This window comes from Zalophus californianus, chromosome 1, assembly GCF_009762305.2.
Source record: "Zalophus californianus isolate mZalCal1 chromosome 1, mZalCal1.pri.v2, whole genome shotgun sequence".
Classification (NCBI taxonomy): Eukaryota; Metazoa; Chordata; class Mammalia; order Carnivora; family Otariidae; genus Zalophus; species Zalophus californianus.
The window spans coordinates 92,803,069-92,823,937 of NC_045595.1; the positions used below are offsets into that span (position 1 = coordinate 92,803,069).

General features: G+C 36.4%; 1 protein-coding gene and 1 non-coding gene across 4 annotated transcripts in view; one reads left to right on the forward strand and one right to left on the reverse strand.

The window, feature by feature from the left end:
• STAG1 (stromal antigen 1) overlaps positions 1 to 20,869 on the reverse strand; it is a 419,741-nt gene that overhangs the window by 235,797 nt on the left and 163,075 nt on the right. For 2 of the 3 annotated variants that reach the window (XM_027584268.2, XM_027584270.2), the window contains one exon: positions 2,236 to 2,332. In XM_027584268.2, coding sequence (XP_027440069.1) covers positions 2,236 to 2,332 — 97 coding nt within the window. Of the gene's footprint in view, positions 1 to 2,235; positions 2,333 to 8,414; positions 8,531 to 20,869 lie in introns of those variants that run through there. The other variant, XM_027584269.2, reaches the window with a different exon arrangement.
• Positions 7,011 to 7,114, forward strand: LOC113919067. The gene has a single exon (XR_003518805.1). It is a non-coding gene; the product is annotated as a U6 spliceosomal RNA (small nuclear RNA).

Genomic DNA, 20,869 nt, shown 5'->3' on the forward strand with positions numbered 1-20,869 from the left:
ATATCTGATATAATTTTACAAATACATTTTCCCACAGACATTCTTCCACAAAGAGCAAATAAGGTATACACAAAAGTACTCATTATAGTACTGTTTGTAAGGGCAAAAGACTACAAATAATGCAATGGTCTTTTAATAGAAGACTAGTTTAACCAAATTACTATACACACACACACAAAGGAATGCTATGATGCTGTGTTAACAAAGCTCCCTATACATGAGTATCTTTTGTGTAAGAGTGGTGGGGAAGGAAAGACTATATACTCCTACTTATACATACAGAAATTAGATAAATGATGACAACAGACAGACAGATGAATATACAACAAAGTAGTTAAACGCAGTTAACTCTGTGGAGACAGATGGGAAGGCAGGAAGTGGTAAAGACTTTTTGCTTTAGATATTCTAAAGCTTTCTGGTCTTTTGAAAACTGGGAATGAATTAAAAAAGGAAAAAAAAATTAAAGACTACCAGTTGTTTTAAAATCAAAACCGAATCCAAAAGAACACTTAACATAGATTAGATAATACATTTAAAGTACATCATTCAGTGCTTGCCTTATACCCATTTTAAGGCTACAAAATTAACAAAGTCATCTTCCTCCAAATAGCACAATGTCCTGCCACTCTCCCCCAATCTCGATGCTCTCAGATTCATGTTTAACCTCTATTTATGTCCAAGAGTGTACCCTGCTTTCTTGTCTTGAAGCATTTACACATAATCTGTTAACTTTGGCCTTTCTCATCCCCTTTAACTTTCTCTTCCTCAGCTTCAGTCTCACCACAGAGTTTCTTCCTCTGAGATGCACTTTCTTACAAATACTCCGACATTTACACATACATAGAGATACAAAGCCTGGGCTAAATTAGAAGCCCCTCTTTGTTATTACCATAGTATCTTGTCCTTAGGGACACAGACTCCAGATTGAGACAAGCCTGGCTTTGAATCTTGAGTTTGGCACTTCAACTAACTGTATGATGTCCAAAAATTACCTCAACCGTTTATTCTCAGTTTCCTGATCTATAAAAATCACAACTGCCTGATCTGACTATTAACCAATATATTAAATGAGCAAATGCATGTAAAACACAAGGCATAATGCTCATTAAATTGTTGTTAAATTATAACCAGTGCTGTTATTCTTAAGATGGCACTGGTGAGCACTTTACTGAACTATTGGTATATTTCCCTCTCTGCTCCTTGTAATTAAGCCTCCTTTGAAAATGACAAATACTCTAATACTACAGAGATTGTCCTGATAACGTGTATACTCGAAGAGTGCTTAGTACAAGATAGGTGATCTGTAAATATTTGATAAACTACTTTTGTCAATACTGTGAGTGACAAACAGAAATAAGAAAGCCTTCAAGAAATCAACTGTATTACTGATCTTAATAAAAGATCACTGTACTTTCTGCACTGAAAGGCAAAGAATGCTGATTTACGAACTGATTTCCCCCATGAAACACATTATAATCTGTTCAGATTTATCTATTCCTGAGAAGAAAAATATCTTATCAATTATCAATTAATGTGATTAAAAAATTATATTTTATTTTAAAATACTGTCTACAGACTTCCAATGGATGATAATCTTAAGAAACCTCATTCTGGTACTTATGTTACCTAAAGCAAATTATTGAAGCTTCAAGTACTTCATCTATATAATGAGGACCAAAACATTGACAAGGATACAAAATAATGAATGTTAGCAACTAGTAAAATTCCTAATATGGAGCATAGGTACAAATAATATCAGTAAATATTACTTATAAAAGCTTATGATCTAAAATCAATTCACAAATTCATAAGCAAATTTTAGATTTCCTTCAAATTTCATAAATTTTTAGAAAGCTGTTATTTCATTGCAAAACTGAATAAAACAAGATGAAATATACTTAAATAGCAATAATTTTCCTTATCAGAAAAAGATTAGGTCATACTTCTAGGATGGATTATATGTAACTAAAGAAAGGTGAAGTAAATTTTTTTTTAAAGACTTTTTAAATTTATTTGACAGAGAGAGCACAAGCAGAGGGAGAGAGAGGGAGAAGCAGGTTCCCTGCTGAGCAAGGAGCCCGATGTGGGACTCGATCCCAGGACCCTGGGATCATGACCTGGGCCGAAGGCAGCCACTGAACTGACTGAGCCACCCAGGCGTCCCAAAAGGTGAAGTAAATTTGACACTGTTGGACTGACAGACTCAATGTAATTATTTATCCCAACATTATGTACCTCGACATCCTGAACACTGGATAAAAAAGTTGATTAAATCCAGAAGTGCGATGTCCCTGTCTTGTTTATATGATTCAATCCAGTCATCCACCACGGACTGTAGAAAAAAAAATATATGAAAATGAAAAATTCAAAATAATTGGTATAACAGCAAATAAATTTTTTTAAAGTTTGTGATTTTATCTATGTGTGTCTACTTAAAGAAATCATTTCTCTGCAGCCAAATAAAACTAAAGATTCCTTTATTTTCAAAGGTACTTAAAAGATGAGTTACTAGGTTTCAAAAATTTGTTTAGACCACAATACAAATCTGACAAGTCCAATAATTATTAAGCAACTATAGATACCAATATTCAAACCACACTGTGAGAATAACACAAAAGCTAAGCTCATTACACTTACACATAAAGTTTCCAAATATCAAAAAAACCTATTCCATTAGTACTGCATAAAAAGAATACACACATATATAACCAAATGCATTTTTGTCAGGAATGCAAAACTGAGGCAAAATTAGGAAATCAAGTAATTCAATTTATGAATGAAGTAAAGGAGAGAAATTAAATGATCATATTACTAGATCTCAAAATGGTATCTGATAAAATTGTGCAGCCAAGCTTAATAAACAACTCCTAGAAAAACTAGTTAGATGAAATATATATACACAAGGTGAAGATAAAGATTAAGATATTTGTTGAAATGCTCAAGACATTTCAACTCAAAAAGGAACAAGGCAAGGATGTTTTAAGTTTTTAGTTAAAGCAAAAATGAGTAAAATATTAATAAAGAAAATTCTCCCTTTCCAACAGTTGAAAAAAGTACCTAACAATCTCTACTAAAGTGACTCAAAAGATTCATAATGGAAAAAATTTGACAAGACAGGTGACAAAAGATAAATATACAAAATACTTTTAGATATTGGCAATATATAAGAAACATAAATGGATAAGCAGCATGTTCACAACTACAATTATCTAAGAATAAATTCAAGAAAGGTATAAATATTATTGCGGAAAATTATAAAAACGCAAAGGATCTAGAAAACCATGTAAATAAGTTTCATATATGGAGTTTAAAAAAAATCTTAAAGCTCTATTAATAAAGTCTTTCTAAACTGTTAGGCAAATTTAATGTGATTCCATATAGTATACTTGTAGGCAATATAGTCTGAGGTTTCCTTGGGTGGGGGTAGGGTATCAGAGAAAATGTTATGACAATAATTTTTAAACACTTTTAAAACAAATTTTTACTTTTATATGAAAATACAATTATATTCAGTAAGATGTATGAAACTTAAGTTACACCTTGATGAAATTTTACAAATACATACACCTGTGTAATCCTAACCAAGATGAATGTATAAGACACTTCCAAAACTGAAATGACTCCCTGATGCTCTCTTCCAGTCAAAAACCATCCCCAGCTCAAAGGGTTTAACTATTATTCCTTAACAATGGACATGTTTTTGAAATTCATATAAATAGTATCATCTTTTATGTCTGACTTCTTTTAATCAAAGTTGTATCAGTTATTATATGTATTAGTACTTTAATTTTTTGCACTGCTGGGTAGCATCTGATTGTATTAACGTACCATAATTTATTATCCATTTTACTATTTAAGGACAGGACTACTGTTTCCATTTTAATGCTATCATGAATAAAATTGCCATAAACATGACTGTACACATATTTTGATGGACATAAACTTTTTTCTGTTGCATATATTCCCAGCAGCAAACTTATTAACACATAGAACACATGTGTGTAGATGGTTAGTAGACAATGCCCTACAATTTTCCAAAACAAGTGTACTAAATTATACTTCCATCAGCAATTTATGAAATCTACCAATGTATGAGATTGGGTGTTCCACATCCTCACCAATACTATGTATCATCAATACTATTAATTTAACCATTCTGGTTGAGCATATGCCTTCTTCAATGACCTCTTCTACTGAAGAGCAACCACATTCCCTTCTTCCATGGGAAAGAGAGGACTTTTTTTAAATTGCTAACGTATATATAACACTCTTTTTCTCTGTCTCATCACATTAGTGTCTGGAAGATTTTACTTTAAAGGTAAACAGAAAATTAGAAAAAAGATTACAGTTGTAGAAGAGGGTAAAAAGAAAAAGAAAGAATACCATGGTATCTGTTCAAGGTTCAGTTCTGCTGAATAATGTGTCAAGGACATGCTGGCTAAGAATGGTGGTGAGGACAAGGAATGGATAAAGCAGGTCAAGTGATTTTAAGACTCACAGCTCAAGCAAAAATGCTTTCTGACCAAGGTAAGGAAGTATGGCACAAAGCTAAAGAGGAAGCCATTTCTCCACTTCTACATGGGGCCCATAATTGTGAAAACACTCTAAAGATGGTGAACAAATTTTAATTCCCGAAGTGACAGTACGAATGTATAATCCCACCAGCTGTATGTGAGGAGTCCAAAAACATTCTGAATAAAACTAGTTAACAGGGGCTTGAGCATTATAAATATTAAAATTTAACACAAAAGTATTGAAAATAATATAGATCAAATATAATGTAGGGCTATAATGTAGAAAATATAAGAAAATAGAGCACAGAAATAAATCCAGGTATATACAGAACTTAAGCTATGACAAAGGAGATACTTCAGTTTTTGAAGAAAAGGAGTGGTTAATTTAATAAATAATTCTGGTATAATTGGTTATTCTTCTGAAAGGAAACATTTTAAAGGAGGGGGGTAAAAGCCAAAGAATCTAAAGAACTAAACTCCAGAGAGATAAATCCTTCTTGAATTGGCAGACACTGGTGGTTGTTAGAGGCACTGCCAAATATGCGCATAGGTTGCTGGATTATACAGTATTTCATAATACATAAGGCCTTGGCTTAGCCTAGGGGACAGGATAAAACAGAAAACCACATAAGACACATTGTGGGGAATCTTCACTAGAGAAAATATTTTTAAGTAGCCATACAGTACACATACAGGGGACCAAAGGATAAGAAATATGGCACATGTCTCATCAAAAAGAATGAAAGCCAAGGGATAATGAAAAGACGTATTTAAAGCACTGAAAGAAAAAAGTGCCCATCAGTTGGTGAAAAAACCCAGCTTCCCTGTGATCCAACAAAGATCAACAAATGGACAGCAATCCACGAACAACTCCAGGAGACCTCTAAAGTCCACTTAGGACATTTTAACAAGAAAAGTGAGAATCATCACAAGAGAAGGAAGGCAACTTCATTTTGCATGCATAATCCCATCCCCCAAACTAACACCAGTTCACAGTGCTCCAAAGGCACTTGCCAGTTAAAAAGAGTTCCTCTTGCTAGGAAAGGAAGAATATGGTGAGCAACCAGCTCCCCAGCCTTGCAGGGCACTGTGCATAAGTCCAGCTTTGGTTTCACCCCTAGATCAGCAGCCCATAGATGTACTGAGCTAGCTAGGAACAAGGAATAAAAGCAGAAGCTATTAATAGCAGACAAGCACCAGCAGCAATCATGGTTCAGACCTACTCTGCAGACAAACTCGGCATATTTTACCACTGACAAAGCCAAAGATTAGTACAGCCACTGTGGACTCCTGCAGATCTTGCCAGATTTCTCCCTACAGGTATTTCTGTTGGCTGAAACCAGCTGCCTGAGTCTCTCTCTGAAACCTTTCCCTGCCACCACCAGATCTGCCCCACAGCCACGCAGGATCTCTATGGCTGCCGAAGAGTAAAACGCCAGTCACCTGAGTGCCTCTGTAGCCCCACAGGAGCCAATGAGCCACATAAGCAGCCAACTTGAGCTTCTACAGCTAGGTGAGTATAAGACACCAGCCTAGTGCCACTTCCCCATCACTGAACACTGTTCCCACACTCAGAGGTAACCCCTCTAGCTGTGCACCACTGACCTAACACTCATCACTGGCCTCCCACTACAGCATGCATGCACAAGGCTAGGGAAAAATAGGCAGCCACTGGTGAGTGTACCAAAAGCCAAGAAACCCTGCAGCTGCTGGTAGGCTCAGATCAGGCCCTGCCTTCTGCCACTGTCTGGGACCACCTTGCCCACCTGTACCTAGCTCCTCTAGGCTGTGTACCCACAACTGCACCCCCCCCCAACCCCACCCATGGCCTCTACCGCCGTGTGCTTGCCTGGAGGGAGTATGCAACCACAGGAGAGCACATTGCCAGCCAGGGCCTCGAGAGCTACCAGTGAGCCCATATTTGGCTCTAGCCCTTGCTACCAGCACTGATACTTATTACTATAACTGTGTCTAAGGCAGGTCTCCTCCACTGCATAGACAACTGCAGTTACCCACCACAGCTGAGTGTGTGCACACCACTGACTCTGGCCACGATCACTGTCTGCCTTGGTCCCTAGCTACCAAACCTGGAGGTGTTGCTTAGGACCCAAACAGCCCTTGCAGTCAGTACAGATTTTCCTCAGTGCTCACTAAAAACCACCTGGTTGTTAATGCAGTGGAACATGGTGGCCTGAACAGAAAAGACATCATGCCATGCCTTCCTGTACCTAGTGCCACCACATGCCACATTGCTCACCCTACACCAGTAGACCAAGGGTCAGTGCATGATTAAGTGTGCCCTCACACACAGGTAAAAGGCTCCCCTTATGGAAGAGGTAACTGCTTCTTCATGCATAGACATGAAAACACAGCTTCAGGATTATGAAGAATCAAGGAACTTTGTCTCCACAAAAGGAATGAGGTATACCTCCAGTAACTGGCCCGAAGAAATCCAGATCCAGAAACTGTTGGACAAAGAATTCAACATCGTTTTTTGTGATTGCTTCTGCAGCACATATACTAAATTGAAATGATACAGAGATTAGCATGGCCCCAATGCAAGAATGACATGCCAAACTCATTAAGTGTTCCAAAATTTAAAAAAAAAAAATATACACCTAATCAGAGAGGTCCAAAAGAACACAGATAAACAAAGATATCAGAAAAAATATATAATAACAAAATAAAAAGTTTGTACAAAGAAAGAAAATGTAAGAAAGAACAACAGAAATTCTGAAGCTAAAGAATACAGTGAGTATAATGAAGAACTGAGTAAGAGTTTCAACAATGAACTTGAATAAGCTGAAGGGAGAATCAGTAAGCTAGAACACAGATCAAATGAAATTTTCTAAATATAGCAGCAAAAAGAAGAGTGACAAGGAATGAAGAAAGCTTATGGGAATTATGGCATACTGACAAAAGAAATAACATATACATCACTGGAGTCCCAAAAGGAAATGAGAAGAAAATATAGAAAGCTTATTTTAAAAAATAACGGATCAAGTTATTTTTTTATTTCTCTTTTGATTTCTTTTGACACACTGTTCAATAGCAAGTTTAATCTCCACATATTTATGGATCTTCCAGTTTTTTTCATGTAATTAGTTTCTAGTTTCATACTATTGTGGATGTAAAATAAATATGCTTGATATGATTTTGATCATCATTAAGACTTGTTTTCTGGGGGCACCTGGGTGGCTCAGATGGTTAACCATCTGCCTTCAGCTCAGGTCATGATCCTGGGGTCCTGGGATCGAGCCCCACATCGGATTCCTGGCTCAGTGGGGAGCCTGCTTCTCCCTCTCCCTCTGCCTCTCCCCCTGCTCATGCTCCTTCTCTCTCTGTATCTCTGTGTCTCAAATGAATAAATAAAATCTTAAAAAAAAAAGACTTGTTTTCTGGCCTAACACATGATCTATCTTGGAAAATAGATCCATGTGAACTTCAGAAGAATGTGTATTCTGTTCTTTTGGACGAAATGTCTTGCAAATATATGTTAGGACTATTTAGTCTAACCTGTCATTTAAGGTTTCCTTACTGACTCTGTATAAATGATCTATGAATTGATGTAAGTGGGGTATTAAAGTCCCCCACTATTATTGGATTGCTGTACATTTCTCCCTTTAGGTCTCTTTAATATTTTCTTTACATATTTAGGTGCTCCTATGTTGGGTGCATAAATATTTACAAATGCTGTATCATCTTATTGGATTGACCCCTTTATCATTACATAACAGGATTTGTTGTCTTGTATTACAATCCTTGTTTTTAAAATCTATTTTGGCTGGTATAAATATAGCTAATCCAGCTTTCTTACAGTTTCCATTTGCATGGGATACCTTTTTCCATCTCTTTGATTTAAGGCCACGTGAGTCCTTATATCTAAGGTGAGTCTCTCACCATGTAGATGGATCTTCTTATTGTTATCCATTCAGCTGCTCCATGTCTTCTGATTTGCAAATTTAGTCCATTTACGTTTAAAGTAATTAATGATAAGTATGTACTTAATGCCATTTTGTTTATTTCCTGGCTATCTTTGTAGTTCTTCTCTATTCTTTTCTTCTTCCCTTGAAACACAGGAAAATGTAAATTTAACATACCAAAATTTCTGGGATGGAGCAAAAGCAGTTCTAACTGGGAAGCTCACAGTGATAAATGCTTATATCAAGAAACAATAAAAACCTCAAATATATAACCTAACTGTATACCTAAAGGAACTAGAAAAAAAAAAGAACAAATAAAGCCCAAAGTTAGAAGGAAATAATAAAGATGAGAGTAGAAATAAGTGAAATAAAAACTAAAAGGATAATAGAAAAGAACAGTGAAACTAAGAGCTGCTTCTTTGAAAAGATGAACAAAACTGACAAACCTTTGGACTCGTCTAGAAGAAAGATGACTCAAAATCAAACATAAGACATGTTATGACTGATACCACTGAAATAGAAAGGATCATAAGATATTACTATAATAATCATATGCTAAGAAATTAGACAACTTAGAAAAAATGGATAAATTCTTAGAAAATAAAAACTCCCGAGACCAAACCATTATCTAATAGAAAACCTGCACTTACTAGTAAGGAGACTAAATAAGTTATGAAAAGCCTCCTAACAAACAACAGTACAGGACGAGTCAGCTTCTCTGGTGAATTCTACCAAACATTCAAATTAGAATTAATACAAATCCTTTCTAATAGAAGAGGAGGAAACTTTACCAAACTCACTTTAAGAGGCAAGCATTACCCTGATCCCAAAACAAGATACAGATACCTTGCAGGCCAGGAGAAAATGGAAAGACAAATTCAAAGTGCTAAAAGAAAGAAACTATCAACCAAGAATACTTTACCTAGTAATGCTGTCCTTCAAAACTGAAAGTGAAATAAAGACCTTCCCTAAACAAAAGTTTAGGGAACTCATCACCACTAAACCTGCATTACAAGAAATGCTGAAAAGAGATTTGAGCTGAAACAAAAGGACTCTATTATTAACATGAAAACATGACAAAATATAGAACTCCTGGGTGGCTCAGTTGCTTAAGCATCTGCCTTCAGCTCAGGTCATGATCCTGGAGTCCCAGGACTGAGCCCCACGTCAGGCTCCCTGCTCAGTGGGGAGTCTGTCTTTCCCTCTCCCCCCACTTGTTCTTTCTCTCTCTCTCTCTCAAATAAATAAAATCTTTAAAAAAGACCATGATAATATATGACACACAAAGCACATAGACAGATTCAGAACCCCTAATATTATAATATGGTAGTGTGTTAACTACTTTAGCATAAAGGTTAAAGGACAAAAATATTAAAAATAGCTATCACTTTAATGAACACACAATATAAAAAAATGTAAATGTGACATCAAAAACATAAACAAAGAAGTGGGGGTACCTTGTAGAGACAGATGCACTCTCATGTTCACTGCATCATTTTTCACAAAGGCCAAAATATGGAAACAACCTAAGTGCCCATCAATGGATGAATGAATAGGAAAATGTGGTATATGTACATTGGAATACTTTTCAGCCAAGAGAAAGAAGGAAATCCTGTCACTTGTAATAACCTGGATAAACCTTCAAGTCATAATGCTAAGTGAAATAAGTCAGACTGAGAAAAATATACTGCCTGATTTCACTTATATAGGGAATCTAAAAAAAAAGCCAAACTCAGAGAAACAGACATAGAGTGGTGGTTACCAGGGACTGGAAGATAGGGGAAATGGGAAAGAATCAGTCAAAGGATATAAACTTCCAATTATAAGATTAACAAGTTCTGGGGATAATGTACAGAATGATGATTATAGCTAATAATACTGTATTCTATAATTTTAAATGTTATCACCACAAAAAACAAATGGAAATAATACAAAGGGATGGTGTGTTATTAGCTAATGCTATAGTGGTAATCATTTTGCAATATACAAATAAATCAAAGTTACACACTTTAAACTTACACAATGTTATATGTCAACCGCATCTCAATAAAAATGAGGGAAAAAAGAAAAAACGCAGAATTTTTTATCCAGCAAAAAGTATTTCAAATAAAAGGAAAATAAAAACTTTCCAGACTAAGAAAACTAAAACAAAACGAAGCAAATAGACTAAACATTCCTCTTGAAAGACAAAGACCATCCAGACTATATAAAAAGACCCAATCACATGGTATCTACAAGAGACACACTTTACATATAGAAGCACAGATTGTACTGAAAGAATGAAAAAAATACGTATCATACAAACTTTATAATAAAGCTGTTATGATTATATTTCTATCAGACAAAAGTAGAAATCAAGACAAGGAGTATAACAAATATTAAAAGAAGGATTTTATAATAATAAAGTGGCAAATTTATCAGGAAGATACACATTATGAAGAAAACACATTATCAAAATCTGTAGAATGCAGATTTTTAGAACTTAGTCTAAAACAGTGTTTAGAGAGAAATATATAGCTTTAAATATTTACCAAAAAAAAAGGTCTAATTCAACGATTTAAGCTTCCACCTTAAGAAACTCCTATTACATTTCTTTTTTTTTTTGAAGATTTTGTTTATTTGACACAGAGAGAGAGCGAGCACAAACAGGAGGAGCAGCAGAGGGAGAGGGAGAAGCAGACTCCCTGCTGAGCAGGGAGCCCTATATGTGGGACTCAATCCCAGCACCCTGGGATCATGACCTGAACCAAAGGCAGACGCTTAACTGACTGAGCCACCCAGGTGCCCTCCTATTATATTTCAACACGAGTTGTCCCCATTTAAGGAGTAAGGAAAGATAAGCAGTACAGTTTCAAGATCACCAGTAAGAACACTTTTTTTTTTAAGTGATCTCTACACCCAACGTGGGCTCGAACTTACAACCCCAAGATCAAGATTCACATACTCTACTGACTGAGGCAGCCAGTAACCCCACAAAGAACACTTCTGGTAACATACCTACAGTCTCTCAAAGAGAAGATGACAGCTTTTGAATATCTGAATTATAAGTTAAAGTCACACAATCATTCTGGGACCTAAGCTGACAGAAACTCTATGATCCCCTATAAGAGGCTTCCAAGGTTGACCCTGAGAAACCAATATCCAACTGATAAAGAGGAAAACAAAGAAAAGCATGGCAGATTTTTATAATTCAGGCTTGGTAGTTATACATTACCACTTTGGGTAAAATGAGAAAAATCATTACATTTGCTATAACAATTTTATCATATTAAAACAGAGGAGAGTATGATAAAGAATTCAAGGTATTTAGAAAAATAACATTTTAAAAATTGGGAAAGAAAAACTAAAGCAAAAACAACAAAAAAAGTCAAGGTTCAAAGAGGAGATACAAATATGTGGCACAAAACAGTCAATGTTGTAGTTAAAAGTGAGTTTTAAATCTTCTTCTAGGCTTTTTGTAAGCTAAACCTAAAAGAAAACTCAATCAATTCAATCTGGATCTCTACACAGTACACTGAGTGCATATTCTTCAAACTCTAGTAGATAAATATACTTCTTTCTGCAGGCCATTTGATAAGACCTTGGTTAAGCAGACAAGGACATAGAGAATTAGTATTCTATAGTGTTGCTTAAGAGTAGATTCATCTGCTTCAGAGGAAGACAAGCAGATGGCAAAGATAACATACTACATTGTAAACTAAAGACCCTAACTAGAAATCTTAAATGAAGGGCCCTCCCTCTTCCAAAGTGAGAATGACTATATAATAATTAATATTTAGATGATTTTTTCCATATAGCTTTTAGCAATATCATATACATGTTTTCCGTGAATGTAAATGTAAATACTACACAGGTAGACTGAGAGTTCTTTATTACACCATGAGACTAGACTGTTATTTTACCCTCAGGTATAAGCTAAAATGTTCTTGGGTTTTCAGAGCTCTCCAAAGACTTTTTTTTTTTTTTTAAAGTAAACACTTCAAGGGAAAAAACCAGACTGATCCTACACATGTAATGCTATTTCTTTCACTGCTACTCCTATTCCTACTGTATTAACTAACTGCGGTTTCTGGCCAATGTGATCCCATCGCTGCCCTTTTACACAATTATATTATTGCACACATTCAGAGAAATTTGTTTTTAAGCTCAGATAAATGGTGTGACCCTTCAATGACAGGCCAGATTTTATTTCACAGTTAGGAATGGAATCACAGATTATAATGCCATTTTTCAGACAAATAAACACTATGTCCCATACACAGCCATTTTTCAGACAAATAAACACTATGTCCCATACACAGCATATTTCATAATTTCACTTGACACTAATCTTAGTTTTCTCTTTTGTTTCGTATTATCTGCTTTGAAACGGAAAGACACTACCAACAAGTACATAAGCCTGAATACTGTAATAAGCATGTCTAAATAAAATGGTAAAGAAAAATTAAAATGATACTTTAACTATCATTCCTCTTAATGTCAAGCTTTTGTAATATTTTTCTCCGGTTCATAACATGTCTTTGCATTTGTGATATTTACCTTGCAGAAGTTCTCATCTGAGAAATTTTGCAGATGACAACTTGAATATGAATTCTTGATATAATGGTCATCACACTTCCATTTAGGACAAAACAACTGCTAGGGCAAGCAAGGTAGCAAAGCCTGCAGGATGCAAGCAAGGCTATGGATTCTTGCAGGGGTTGTTAGAGAAAAGAAACAGTGCAAAATTAAGTACTTTCTGAGAGCTAAGCATGAGATGGGTAGATACCAGCCAAAAGGAAACCAAAAAACAAAAAACAAAGCCTGCAAAGACTGCTGCTACTTCTTCCTTCAAAAACTGGAGCCTTCAGAGATTACTTAATCTTCTTTAGGATAGTAGAAGCCCTGAGGTATGTGGTCCTAGGAAGGCCTGCTATAAATTCTTGGCCGCAGAGGAACTCCAGGGGACCACTAGGATTAAGCTGAGTTGCCTCCTATTCCTAAGGCTGGAAAAGTACTATCCAACTAAAAGAACTGTTGGTTATGTGATACTCACAGGAATGGAGACCATGACAACACCTATTATATACATGAATTTGTGCCAAAGGAGGGATCCTAATAATTTGACTTGACCATCCACATTGAAAAAAGCCTTAAGAAGTCAAAGCAAAATAAGACTCACTCATCAGCCAAGATGGGTATATTTGAAACAGATGGAAAATTTAAAGAATGGAAAGGATATTCTCGAAGTTTAAAAAATAAAAAACTTTCAAATTTAAATTCTCATTGGTTCAATGAAAGAATAATCACTATGGAAAATGAATGTAATGTCCTGGAAGTTCAGTGGGGGGGGAATCTCAAGATAAAAGAAAAATATACAAATAGAATTCATATGGAAAGGGGTAAAATACTTGGCAGATGTATACAGGAGATATAAAATATACAGGTGTTTAACAAGGAATGAAAAGAAACACAATTAAGCTGATCATTTTAAGAGGAAAATCTACCTGATCAATAAAAGTTTTAAATCTGAACAAAAACATGGCTTATCTAATTCTGACAGAATGGGAAAATGACACATATAAGCATAGCCAGGTAAAATTCATGAATTCCAAGGAAAAAGAGAAAATCTTATAAATCCCAGGACCAATAATTAAACACAACATATACAAACTCTACTCCCAGACAAAGCATCCATCTGCATTCAATGCCTCTCTCTCAAGCAAATAGCTGCAAACACGAAACATCTGAGGAAAACCTCTGCACAATTACCAATTTACTGTGCCTCAGCACCAAAGTTACCCCACCAGTATCTGCTCTATAATAATGGACTAGACTTTATAAGCACTTCTCCTTCAAAGTAAATACTATGTTAAGCTAATTATTAGCACAGGGCTCTGAAAGGACACTCAAGGAAGAAGGGGGACTTCTCTTCCTGGTTTTGCTATGTCAAGAGTTTTGTGTTTTTTATTCTTGCTGCATAATCCATCAGTGGTGGTCTATCTCATCCTCATGCTAAGAGTGTGCATTTCTTCGGTATTCTTGTGCCCCAGCCTGGGATTGGTGATTACCCTCTTGATGCAGCCCTCCCAACACAGACACTGGCATGCTCCAAGTCTTATCTGGCAGCAGTGCCTCATCTTCCACTGTAATACTGTCTACCATAGTCAACACGACTATATCTCAGAATGTTGCTTCCTGCTACCTAGCAAATGTGAACCAGCTCTGGCTAAGGCAATCCAGTGAACCCCTCTGTCATTCAACAGGCTGCAAACCCACCTTCTCCAACAATGTCCAAACCCAAGTATGAGGAAAAGGACCAGCACATCCAAGTCTTTCTTCCCTTGAGAAATGTCTTTGAACTCTAGAGTCTCATTTAGTGTTATCTTTACATCTTTATAGTTATTCCTTTATCATAATATATTAATTACATATAATTTTACCAATTCAAATAACTGTGTGGTTTCTGACTCTGGGTTAAATCCAGATTGGTTCAGAATGGGTCCCAGGAGTGGTTCCAGAAGATAAACCAGTAAAGATTAGATTTGGGGATTGGTTTGGTCACACTCTTGGGATTAAGCACAGGGCTGAGCTCCTCGCCAAGGAAAAGGAATACTAGTAATCTATGACATGCAGTAGTTTCAGAAAACCAATCAAGCTATCACCTGTGGTACACTGTGATGAAGCATCAACTCAAGCATATCTCTGAAAGCTTAAGTGGCTGTTGTATTTGCCATTATGGCACTAATGATAACTATAAGGACAGTAATATAAAACAGATCCTTTTGTGTATACTTGAGCACTTAGAAAATGTCAAGCTCAGTCCATTAACTCTCAGTCACAATGAGAGAACCAGAGAGCTTCCCGGATTCCCCTAGAAGAATTATCTTCTTTCTTATAGGTGTGGGGCTGATACTGCTGAAAATCAAGGCAAAAATTTATTATTTATTTATTTGACAGAGAGAGAGAGAGAGAGAGAGAGAGAGAGAGAGAGAGAGAGAGAATATAAGCAGGGGAGCAGCAGAGGGAGAGAGACAAGCAGGCTCCTCGCTGAGCAGAGAGCCCAATGTGGGGCTTGATCCCAGGACTCCAGGATCATGACCTAAGCCGAAGGCAGACGCCCAACCAACTGACCCACCCAGGAGCCCCAAACAAGGCAAAAATTTAATTGTGTAGGTTGCTGAATTACAACAACAGTTGAATTCGGTCTCATCAAGTTTCTCATTTGAAAATTAGGACCTGGATGAGGAAAAGAATGGGATCCTGAAACTGGGAAGAGAGATACCTGGTTTGTCCTACATGAAACTTAACAATTTTGAACCTGTCCCCATTCCTCCCTCCCCAAACCCTACTCATAATTGGGAGCCTCCAATACCAGTGAAAGTAGCTTGCTTTCCAGTGTCTGAGAACACTAGCCTTCTCTGGCTTGAAAAATCTCTGATAATCTCACGTGGGCAGATAACCTTGAAGGGGAATGCTCATTAAGACCCACAACCATCTCTATTACCTCTAGATCCATAATTAGGGTCAAATCTCAATATGCTCCAGAAAGATAAGTACACACAATGACCCAGCAGGAAAGAGCTTAAATACCCAACAGAAACTCAAGAGCTACATATGATAGTGGATTCTAAAAGCAACTGACCAAGGGGGATGAAATATAATGCTACATCAGGCCAAACTAATGGATAGGAGTGCACTTACTGGAGACTCCAGATTTAACGTGTTAGTTCATGTAGCTAGAAATGACTGTAATACCTTACCTGGTTGGTGAGATAAAAGCTGCCTTTAAAGGGTGAGATGACCAAGCTTCCTTGGCATATGGAGGGAGTAAAAAATCCAATGATTTAGGAATATGGGGCTGGATTTATCTTTTAAGAATTTCATACCCCTACTCCTCCTCAACTATGTTCTACAAGAAGGCCCAGAAAGCAATGAGAACCACACTGGTAAAGGGAGGATCTACATCCTTATAAAGGTCTGTGACTAGTCTCTTATGTAAGTCAGGTATGAGTATAGGGTATGTGGCCATTAAGAAAACCTTCCAGGTTTCAAGGGAGATGATGGCATCCAAGGTAACACAGCCCAAGTAGCCACATCTAATCATGAAAGGTAAGATGGGAACATTATTTGTTAAGGGCAGCAGGGATGTACTGGTAATCAGAATGTCTTGCCCTACAGAGATCTTTGGCAATAGATAATGATTAGAGTACCTCTGGGAACAAAAAAGCTTGAAGCCTACCATAATACTGTTTGATTTATGCAACAGAAAAAATTCTAGGTCTGGTAGCCAGAAGTTTAACTTATATCAACCAACATGGTGGAAAGTTACAGCCTTCACTAGTTGACAACCCTGAGTTAGTTCAAAGACCCAGAGAACATTAAAAGACATGGAGACCAGGTAGGTTCCTTGAAGAAAAACCTTGCATAACTATTACAAGTACACACCATACATCCTCTAATCTTTCCTCAGAGATTTGCAGCTATTAATTAGAGGTACGATGCACTTTGAAAAGGAATTATCTAGACATTTTGTGTATAAATAAACACCATCTCTGAACTGACCTTAATTTCTGGGGATCCAAAATGCTACTGTGGTCCACCAGTTAAATTAGGGGCTTATGATGGTCAGGTGATACATGGGGTTGTAAATCAAGTCTAACTGATAGTGAACATAAATAGTCCAGGGACCCACTCTGTGGTTATTTCCTTGGTTCCTAAACAAACACTTGGAAAAGACATATTTGGCAACTGGAAGAACCCCATTTGGACTTTCTGACCCATGACGTAAGGGATATAATGGTAGGAATGTCTAAAGTTCATCGAATTTCCTCTCCTTATCAAAACAATAAACTAGAAGCAATGTTATATCCCTGGAGTAGGTGCCGAGTTTAATTAAGACTTCAAAAAACAGAGGTGGTGAACACTATTACATCCCCATTAAACTCACCAGTTCAGCCTACATAAAAGACAGATCCTAGAGAACTATAGATTATCAAAAACTTAATCAAGTAGTGACTTTCACTTTAATTGCAATTCCTAGCTCCTGATATGCAGCTACTGACCAAGCTAATGTCTTTTTCTCCAAATAAAAAAGACCTCTCAAAGTAAGTCGTTATTGTGTATAAAGTACAGGGATTGCGAATAAGGATACTTTCCCACTGTTGCTTCTGCACTATGTTAATGTGCCTGCTCTCTGCCACAATGTAAGTTGTCTTGGCCATCTATTATCTCACAATTTCTGTGAGTCAGGAGTCTAGACACAGCTCACCTAAATCTGCTTAGGGTCTCACTTGACTGCAATCAAGGTGTTTACTGCTCTATATTCTTATTTGGAGGCTCAAATGGAAAAGAATCCACTTCCAAGCTCACTTACATTGTTGGAAGAATTTACTTCCTTGTGATTGGTTGTAGAACTGAGGTCCCTGACCTCCTGCTAGCAAGTGGTTGGAGACAACTCTCTAGTCCAAGAAGATATGAACAGTTCCTTGACATATAGGCATCCCCAACATCAACTTACTTTGTCAAACCAACAAGAAAAAACCCTAGAGCAAGTGTGCTAGCAAGACAGCATCATACGTAACGTAATGTAATCCCAGAATTGCCCTATATCATTGTGGCTGTTACTGATGATTAGAAGCAAGCCACAAGTCTCACTCGAAGGAAGGGGTCAAGAGCATGAATACCAGGAAGTGGCAGTCATTAGGGGCCACATTTGAGTCTGCTCACCGTAACAATCCACAGACACCTCCATCATCTTTACATTCCAGAAAACACCACCCTCCTCCACTGTTTTGATGACATGCCCAGGACCACTGAATGGCCAGGTATTTTAGTGAGATAGCCACTGGCCCCCAGACTTTTAGGGGGTTTTCTTCCAACCTCTATTTCATATATATCTTAGTAAGGCTTAAAATGTGTCTGCTACTTCCTGATCCTATTCAATCAGCACAATGCTGTCAAAAATAAAATTATGTAAATACCAGAAGAAAAAAAAAGAAATGAAAAATTTAAGAAGCAGGACTGGGGGTGGGCAGGAAAAGGGAGGGGGCTGCTATTTTGGTCACTGTATCATTTTATTATCATGTGCATGTATTGTTTAGATAAAAATAAATAAAATGTGGTTTATAAAAAGAAGAAAATAAAGATGTAGAACAAAAGATAAACAAAAATAGAAATACTGAAGTGGCAATATTAACATCAAATTGACATTAAAGATAAGAAGCACTAAACAGGAAATATTATATATAATGGTAAAAGGCTAAGTATTCATAGGATTTAAACAAGTAAAATATTTACTTTGTTTGCTTTTATACTTTTAGAATTCTCAAATCCAACAGTATTTCATCTACATTTTTTCTAATTATTTTATTACATTATTGTTCATTACATCTAGATTTGGGGGGATGGTATGATGTAACAGATATGTTCTCTACAAGTTGTTAATTAGTGGTCAATTATGGAGAAAGAGGCAGAACATCATTTTTAACATTAATTATTATATATACTTAGGTCTGCTTTTGTTCAACTGATCCATCTGCCAGTTGCTGAACCAATGACATACATTAATATTTTCTGCAGCTTTATGATACAGTCTACCAATTAGTAGAGTGAGCCTCTCATTACTCATTTTCAGAATTTTCTTAGCTAATTAATTTGTACTTTTCAATCACTTCAGCAATACCAAAAACGATCCTTAAATTTTTATTGTTTCTGCCTTATATACATAAATGAATTTTAAAAGACGTTTAAAGGAAATGTAAATGGACAATAAATATTTCAGAAAAATGTAACCTGAGTTACTAATACTCAAAGAAAAAAATTCCTGAGAATTCAAAATGCCACCATTTTTGTCTTTCAAAATGATAAATACTATTATAAAATTGTAAGTCTCAGTGTTACCAGGGTTCTGGAAAATACATATTTTTTCTTTTTTTAAAGATTTTATTTATTTATTTGACAGAGAGATACAGCGAGAGAGGGAACACAAGCAGGGGGAGCAGGAGAGGGAGAAGCAGGCTTCCTGCAGAGCAGGGAGCCCAATGCAGGGCTCGATCCCAGGACCCTGGGATCATGATCTGAGCCGAAGGCACGACTGAGCCACCCAGGTGCCCCTACTTTTTAATTCAAGTAAAATTAACATAGAGTGTTATTAGTTTCAGGTGTAAAATACAATGATTCAAAATTTTATACATTTCTCAGTGCTCATCAAGATAAGTGTAGACTTACTCCCCTATATCTATTTCACACCCCTGATGCAACCCAACTGCTCTTTGGCAACCATCGGTTTGTTCTGTTTTTGAGACCTTTTTTATTGTATTTCTTTACCATTCTTTGTTCACTTGTTTTGTTTCATAACTACTACGTGAATAAATAATACAGTATTTGTTTTTCTCTGTATTTCACATAGCATTACACCCTAGGTCCATCCATGTTGTTGCAAATGGCAAGATCTCACTCTTCTTTATGGCTGGGAAATATAGTGTGTGTGCCTGTCTGTGTGTACCACATCTTCATCCATTCATCTATCAATGGACACTAAGAATACTTCCATATCTTGGCTATTGTAAATGATGCTGCAATAAACATAGGGATGTACATATCTTTTCAAATTAGTGTTTTCATTTTCTTTGGGCAAATACACAGAAGTGGAATTACTGGATCATATGGTAGTTCCATTTTTAATTTTTTGAAGAAACTCCATACCGTTTTCCATAATGGCTACACCAATTGTATTCCCACCAATAGTGCATGGGGGTTCCTTTTTCTCCACATCCTTGCCAACACTTGTTAGTTCTTGTACTTTTTTGTTTTAGCCATTTTGACAGGTATAAAATAATATCTCATTGTGGTTTTTATTTGCAGTGCCCTGATAATCAGTGATGTTGAACATCTTTTCATGTGTCTTTTGCCTATGTTTTTAGAAAAATGCCTATTCAGGTCCTCTGCCCATTTTTAATTGGATTATTTGTTCTTTTGGAGTACAGGTGTATAAATTTTTTATATATTTTGGATATTGACCCCTAGTTAAGACATATCATTTGCATCGCCCATTCAGTAGGTTCTGTTTTTATTCTTTTTATTCTGTTGATGGTTTCCTTTGCTATGCAAGTCCTTGTTATTTCGGTGTAGTGCCAATAGTTTAGTTTTGCTTTTGTTTCCCTTGCCAGAGTAGACATATCTAGTAAGTGTTTCTATAGCCAAGGTCAAAGAATTTACTGCCTATGTTTTCTTCTAGGAATTTTATAGCTTCAGGTCTCACATTTAGGTCTTTAATCCATTTTGAGTTTATTTATGTGTATGGTGTAAGAAAGTGGCCCAGTTTCATTCTTTTGCATGTAGCTGTCCACTTTTCCCAACACCATCTGTTAAAAAGAATTTTTTGCCCCATTGTACATTCTTTCCTCCTTTGTCATAGATTAACTGACCATATAAGCATGCGTTTATTTCTAG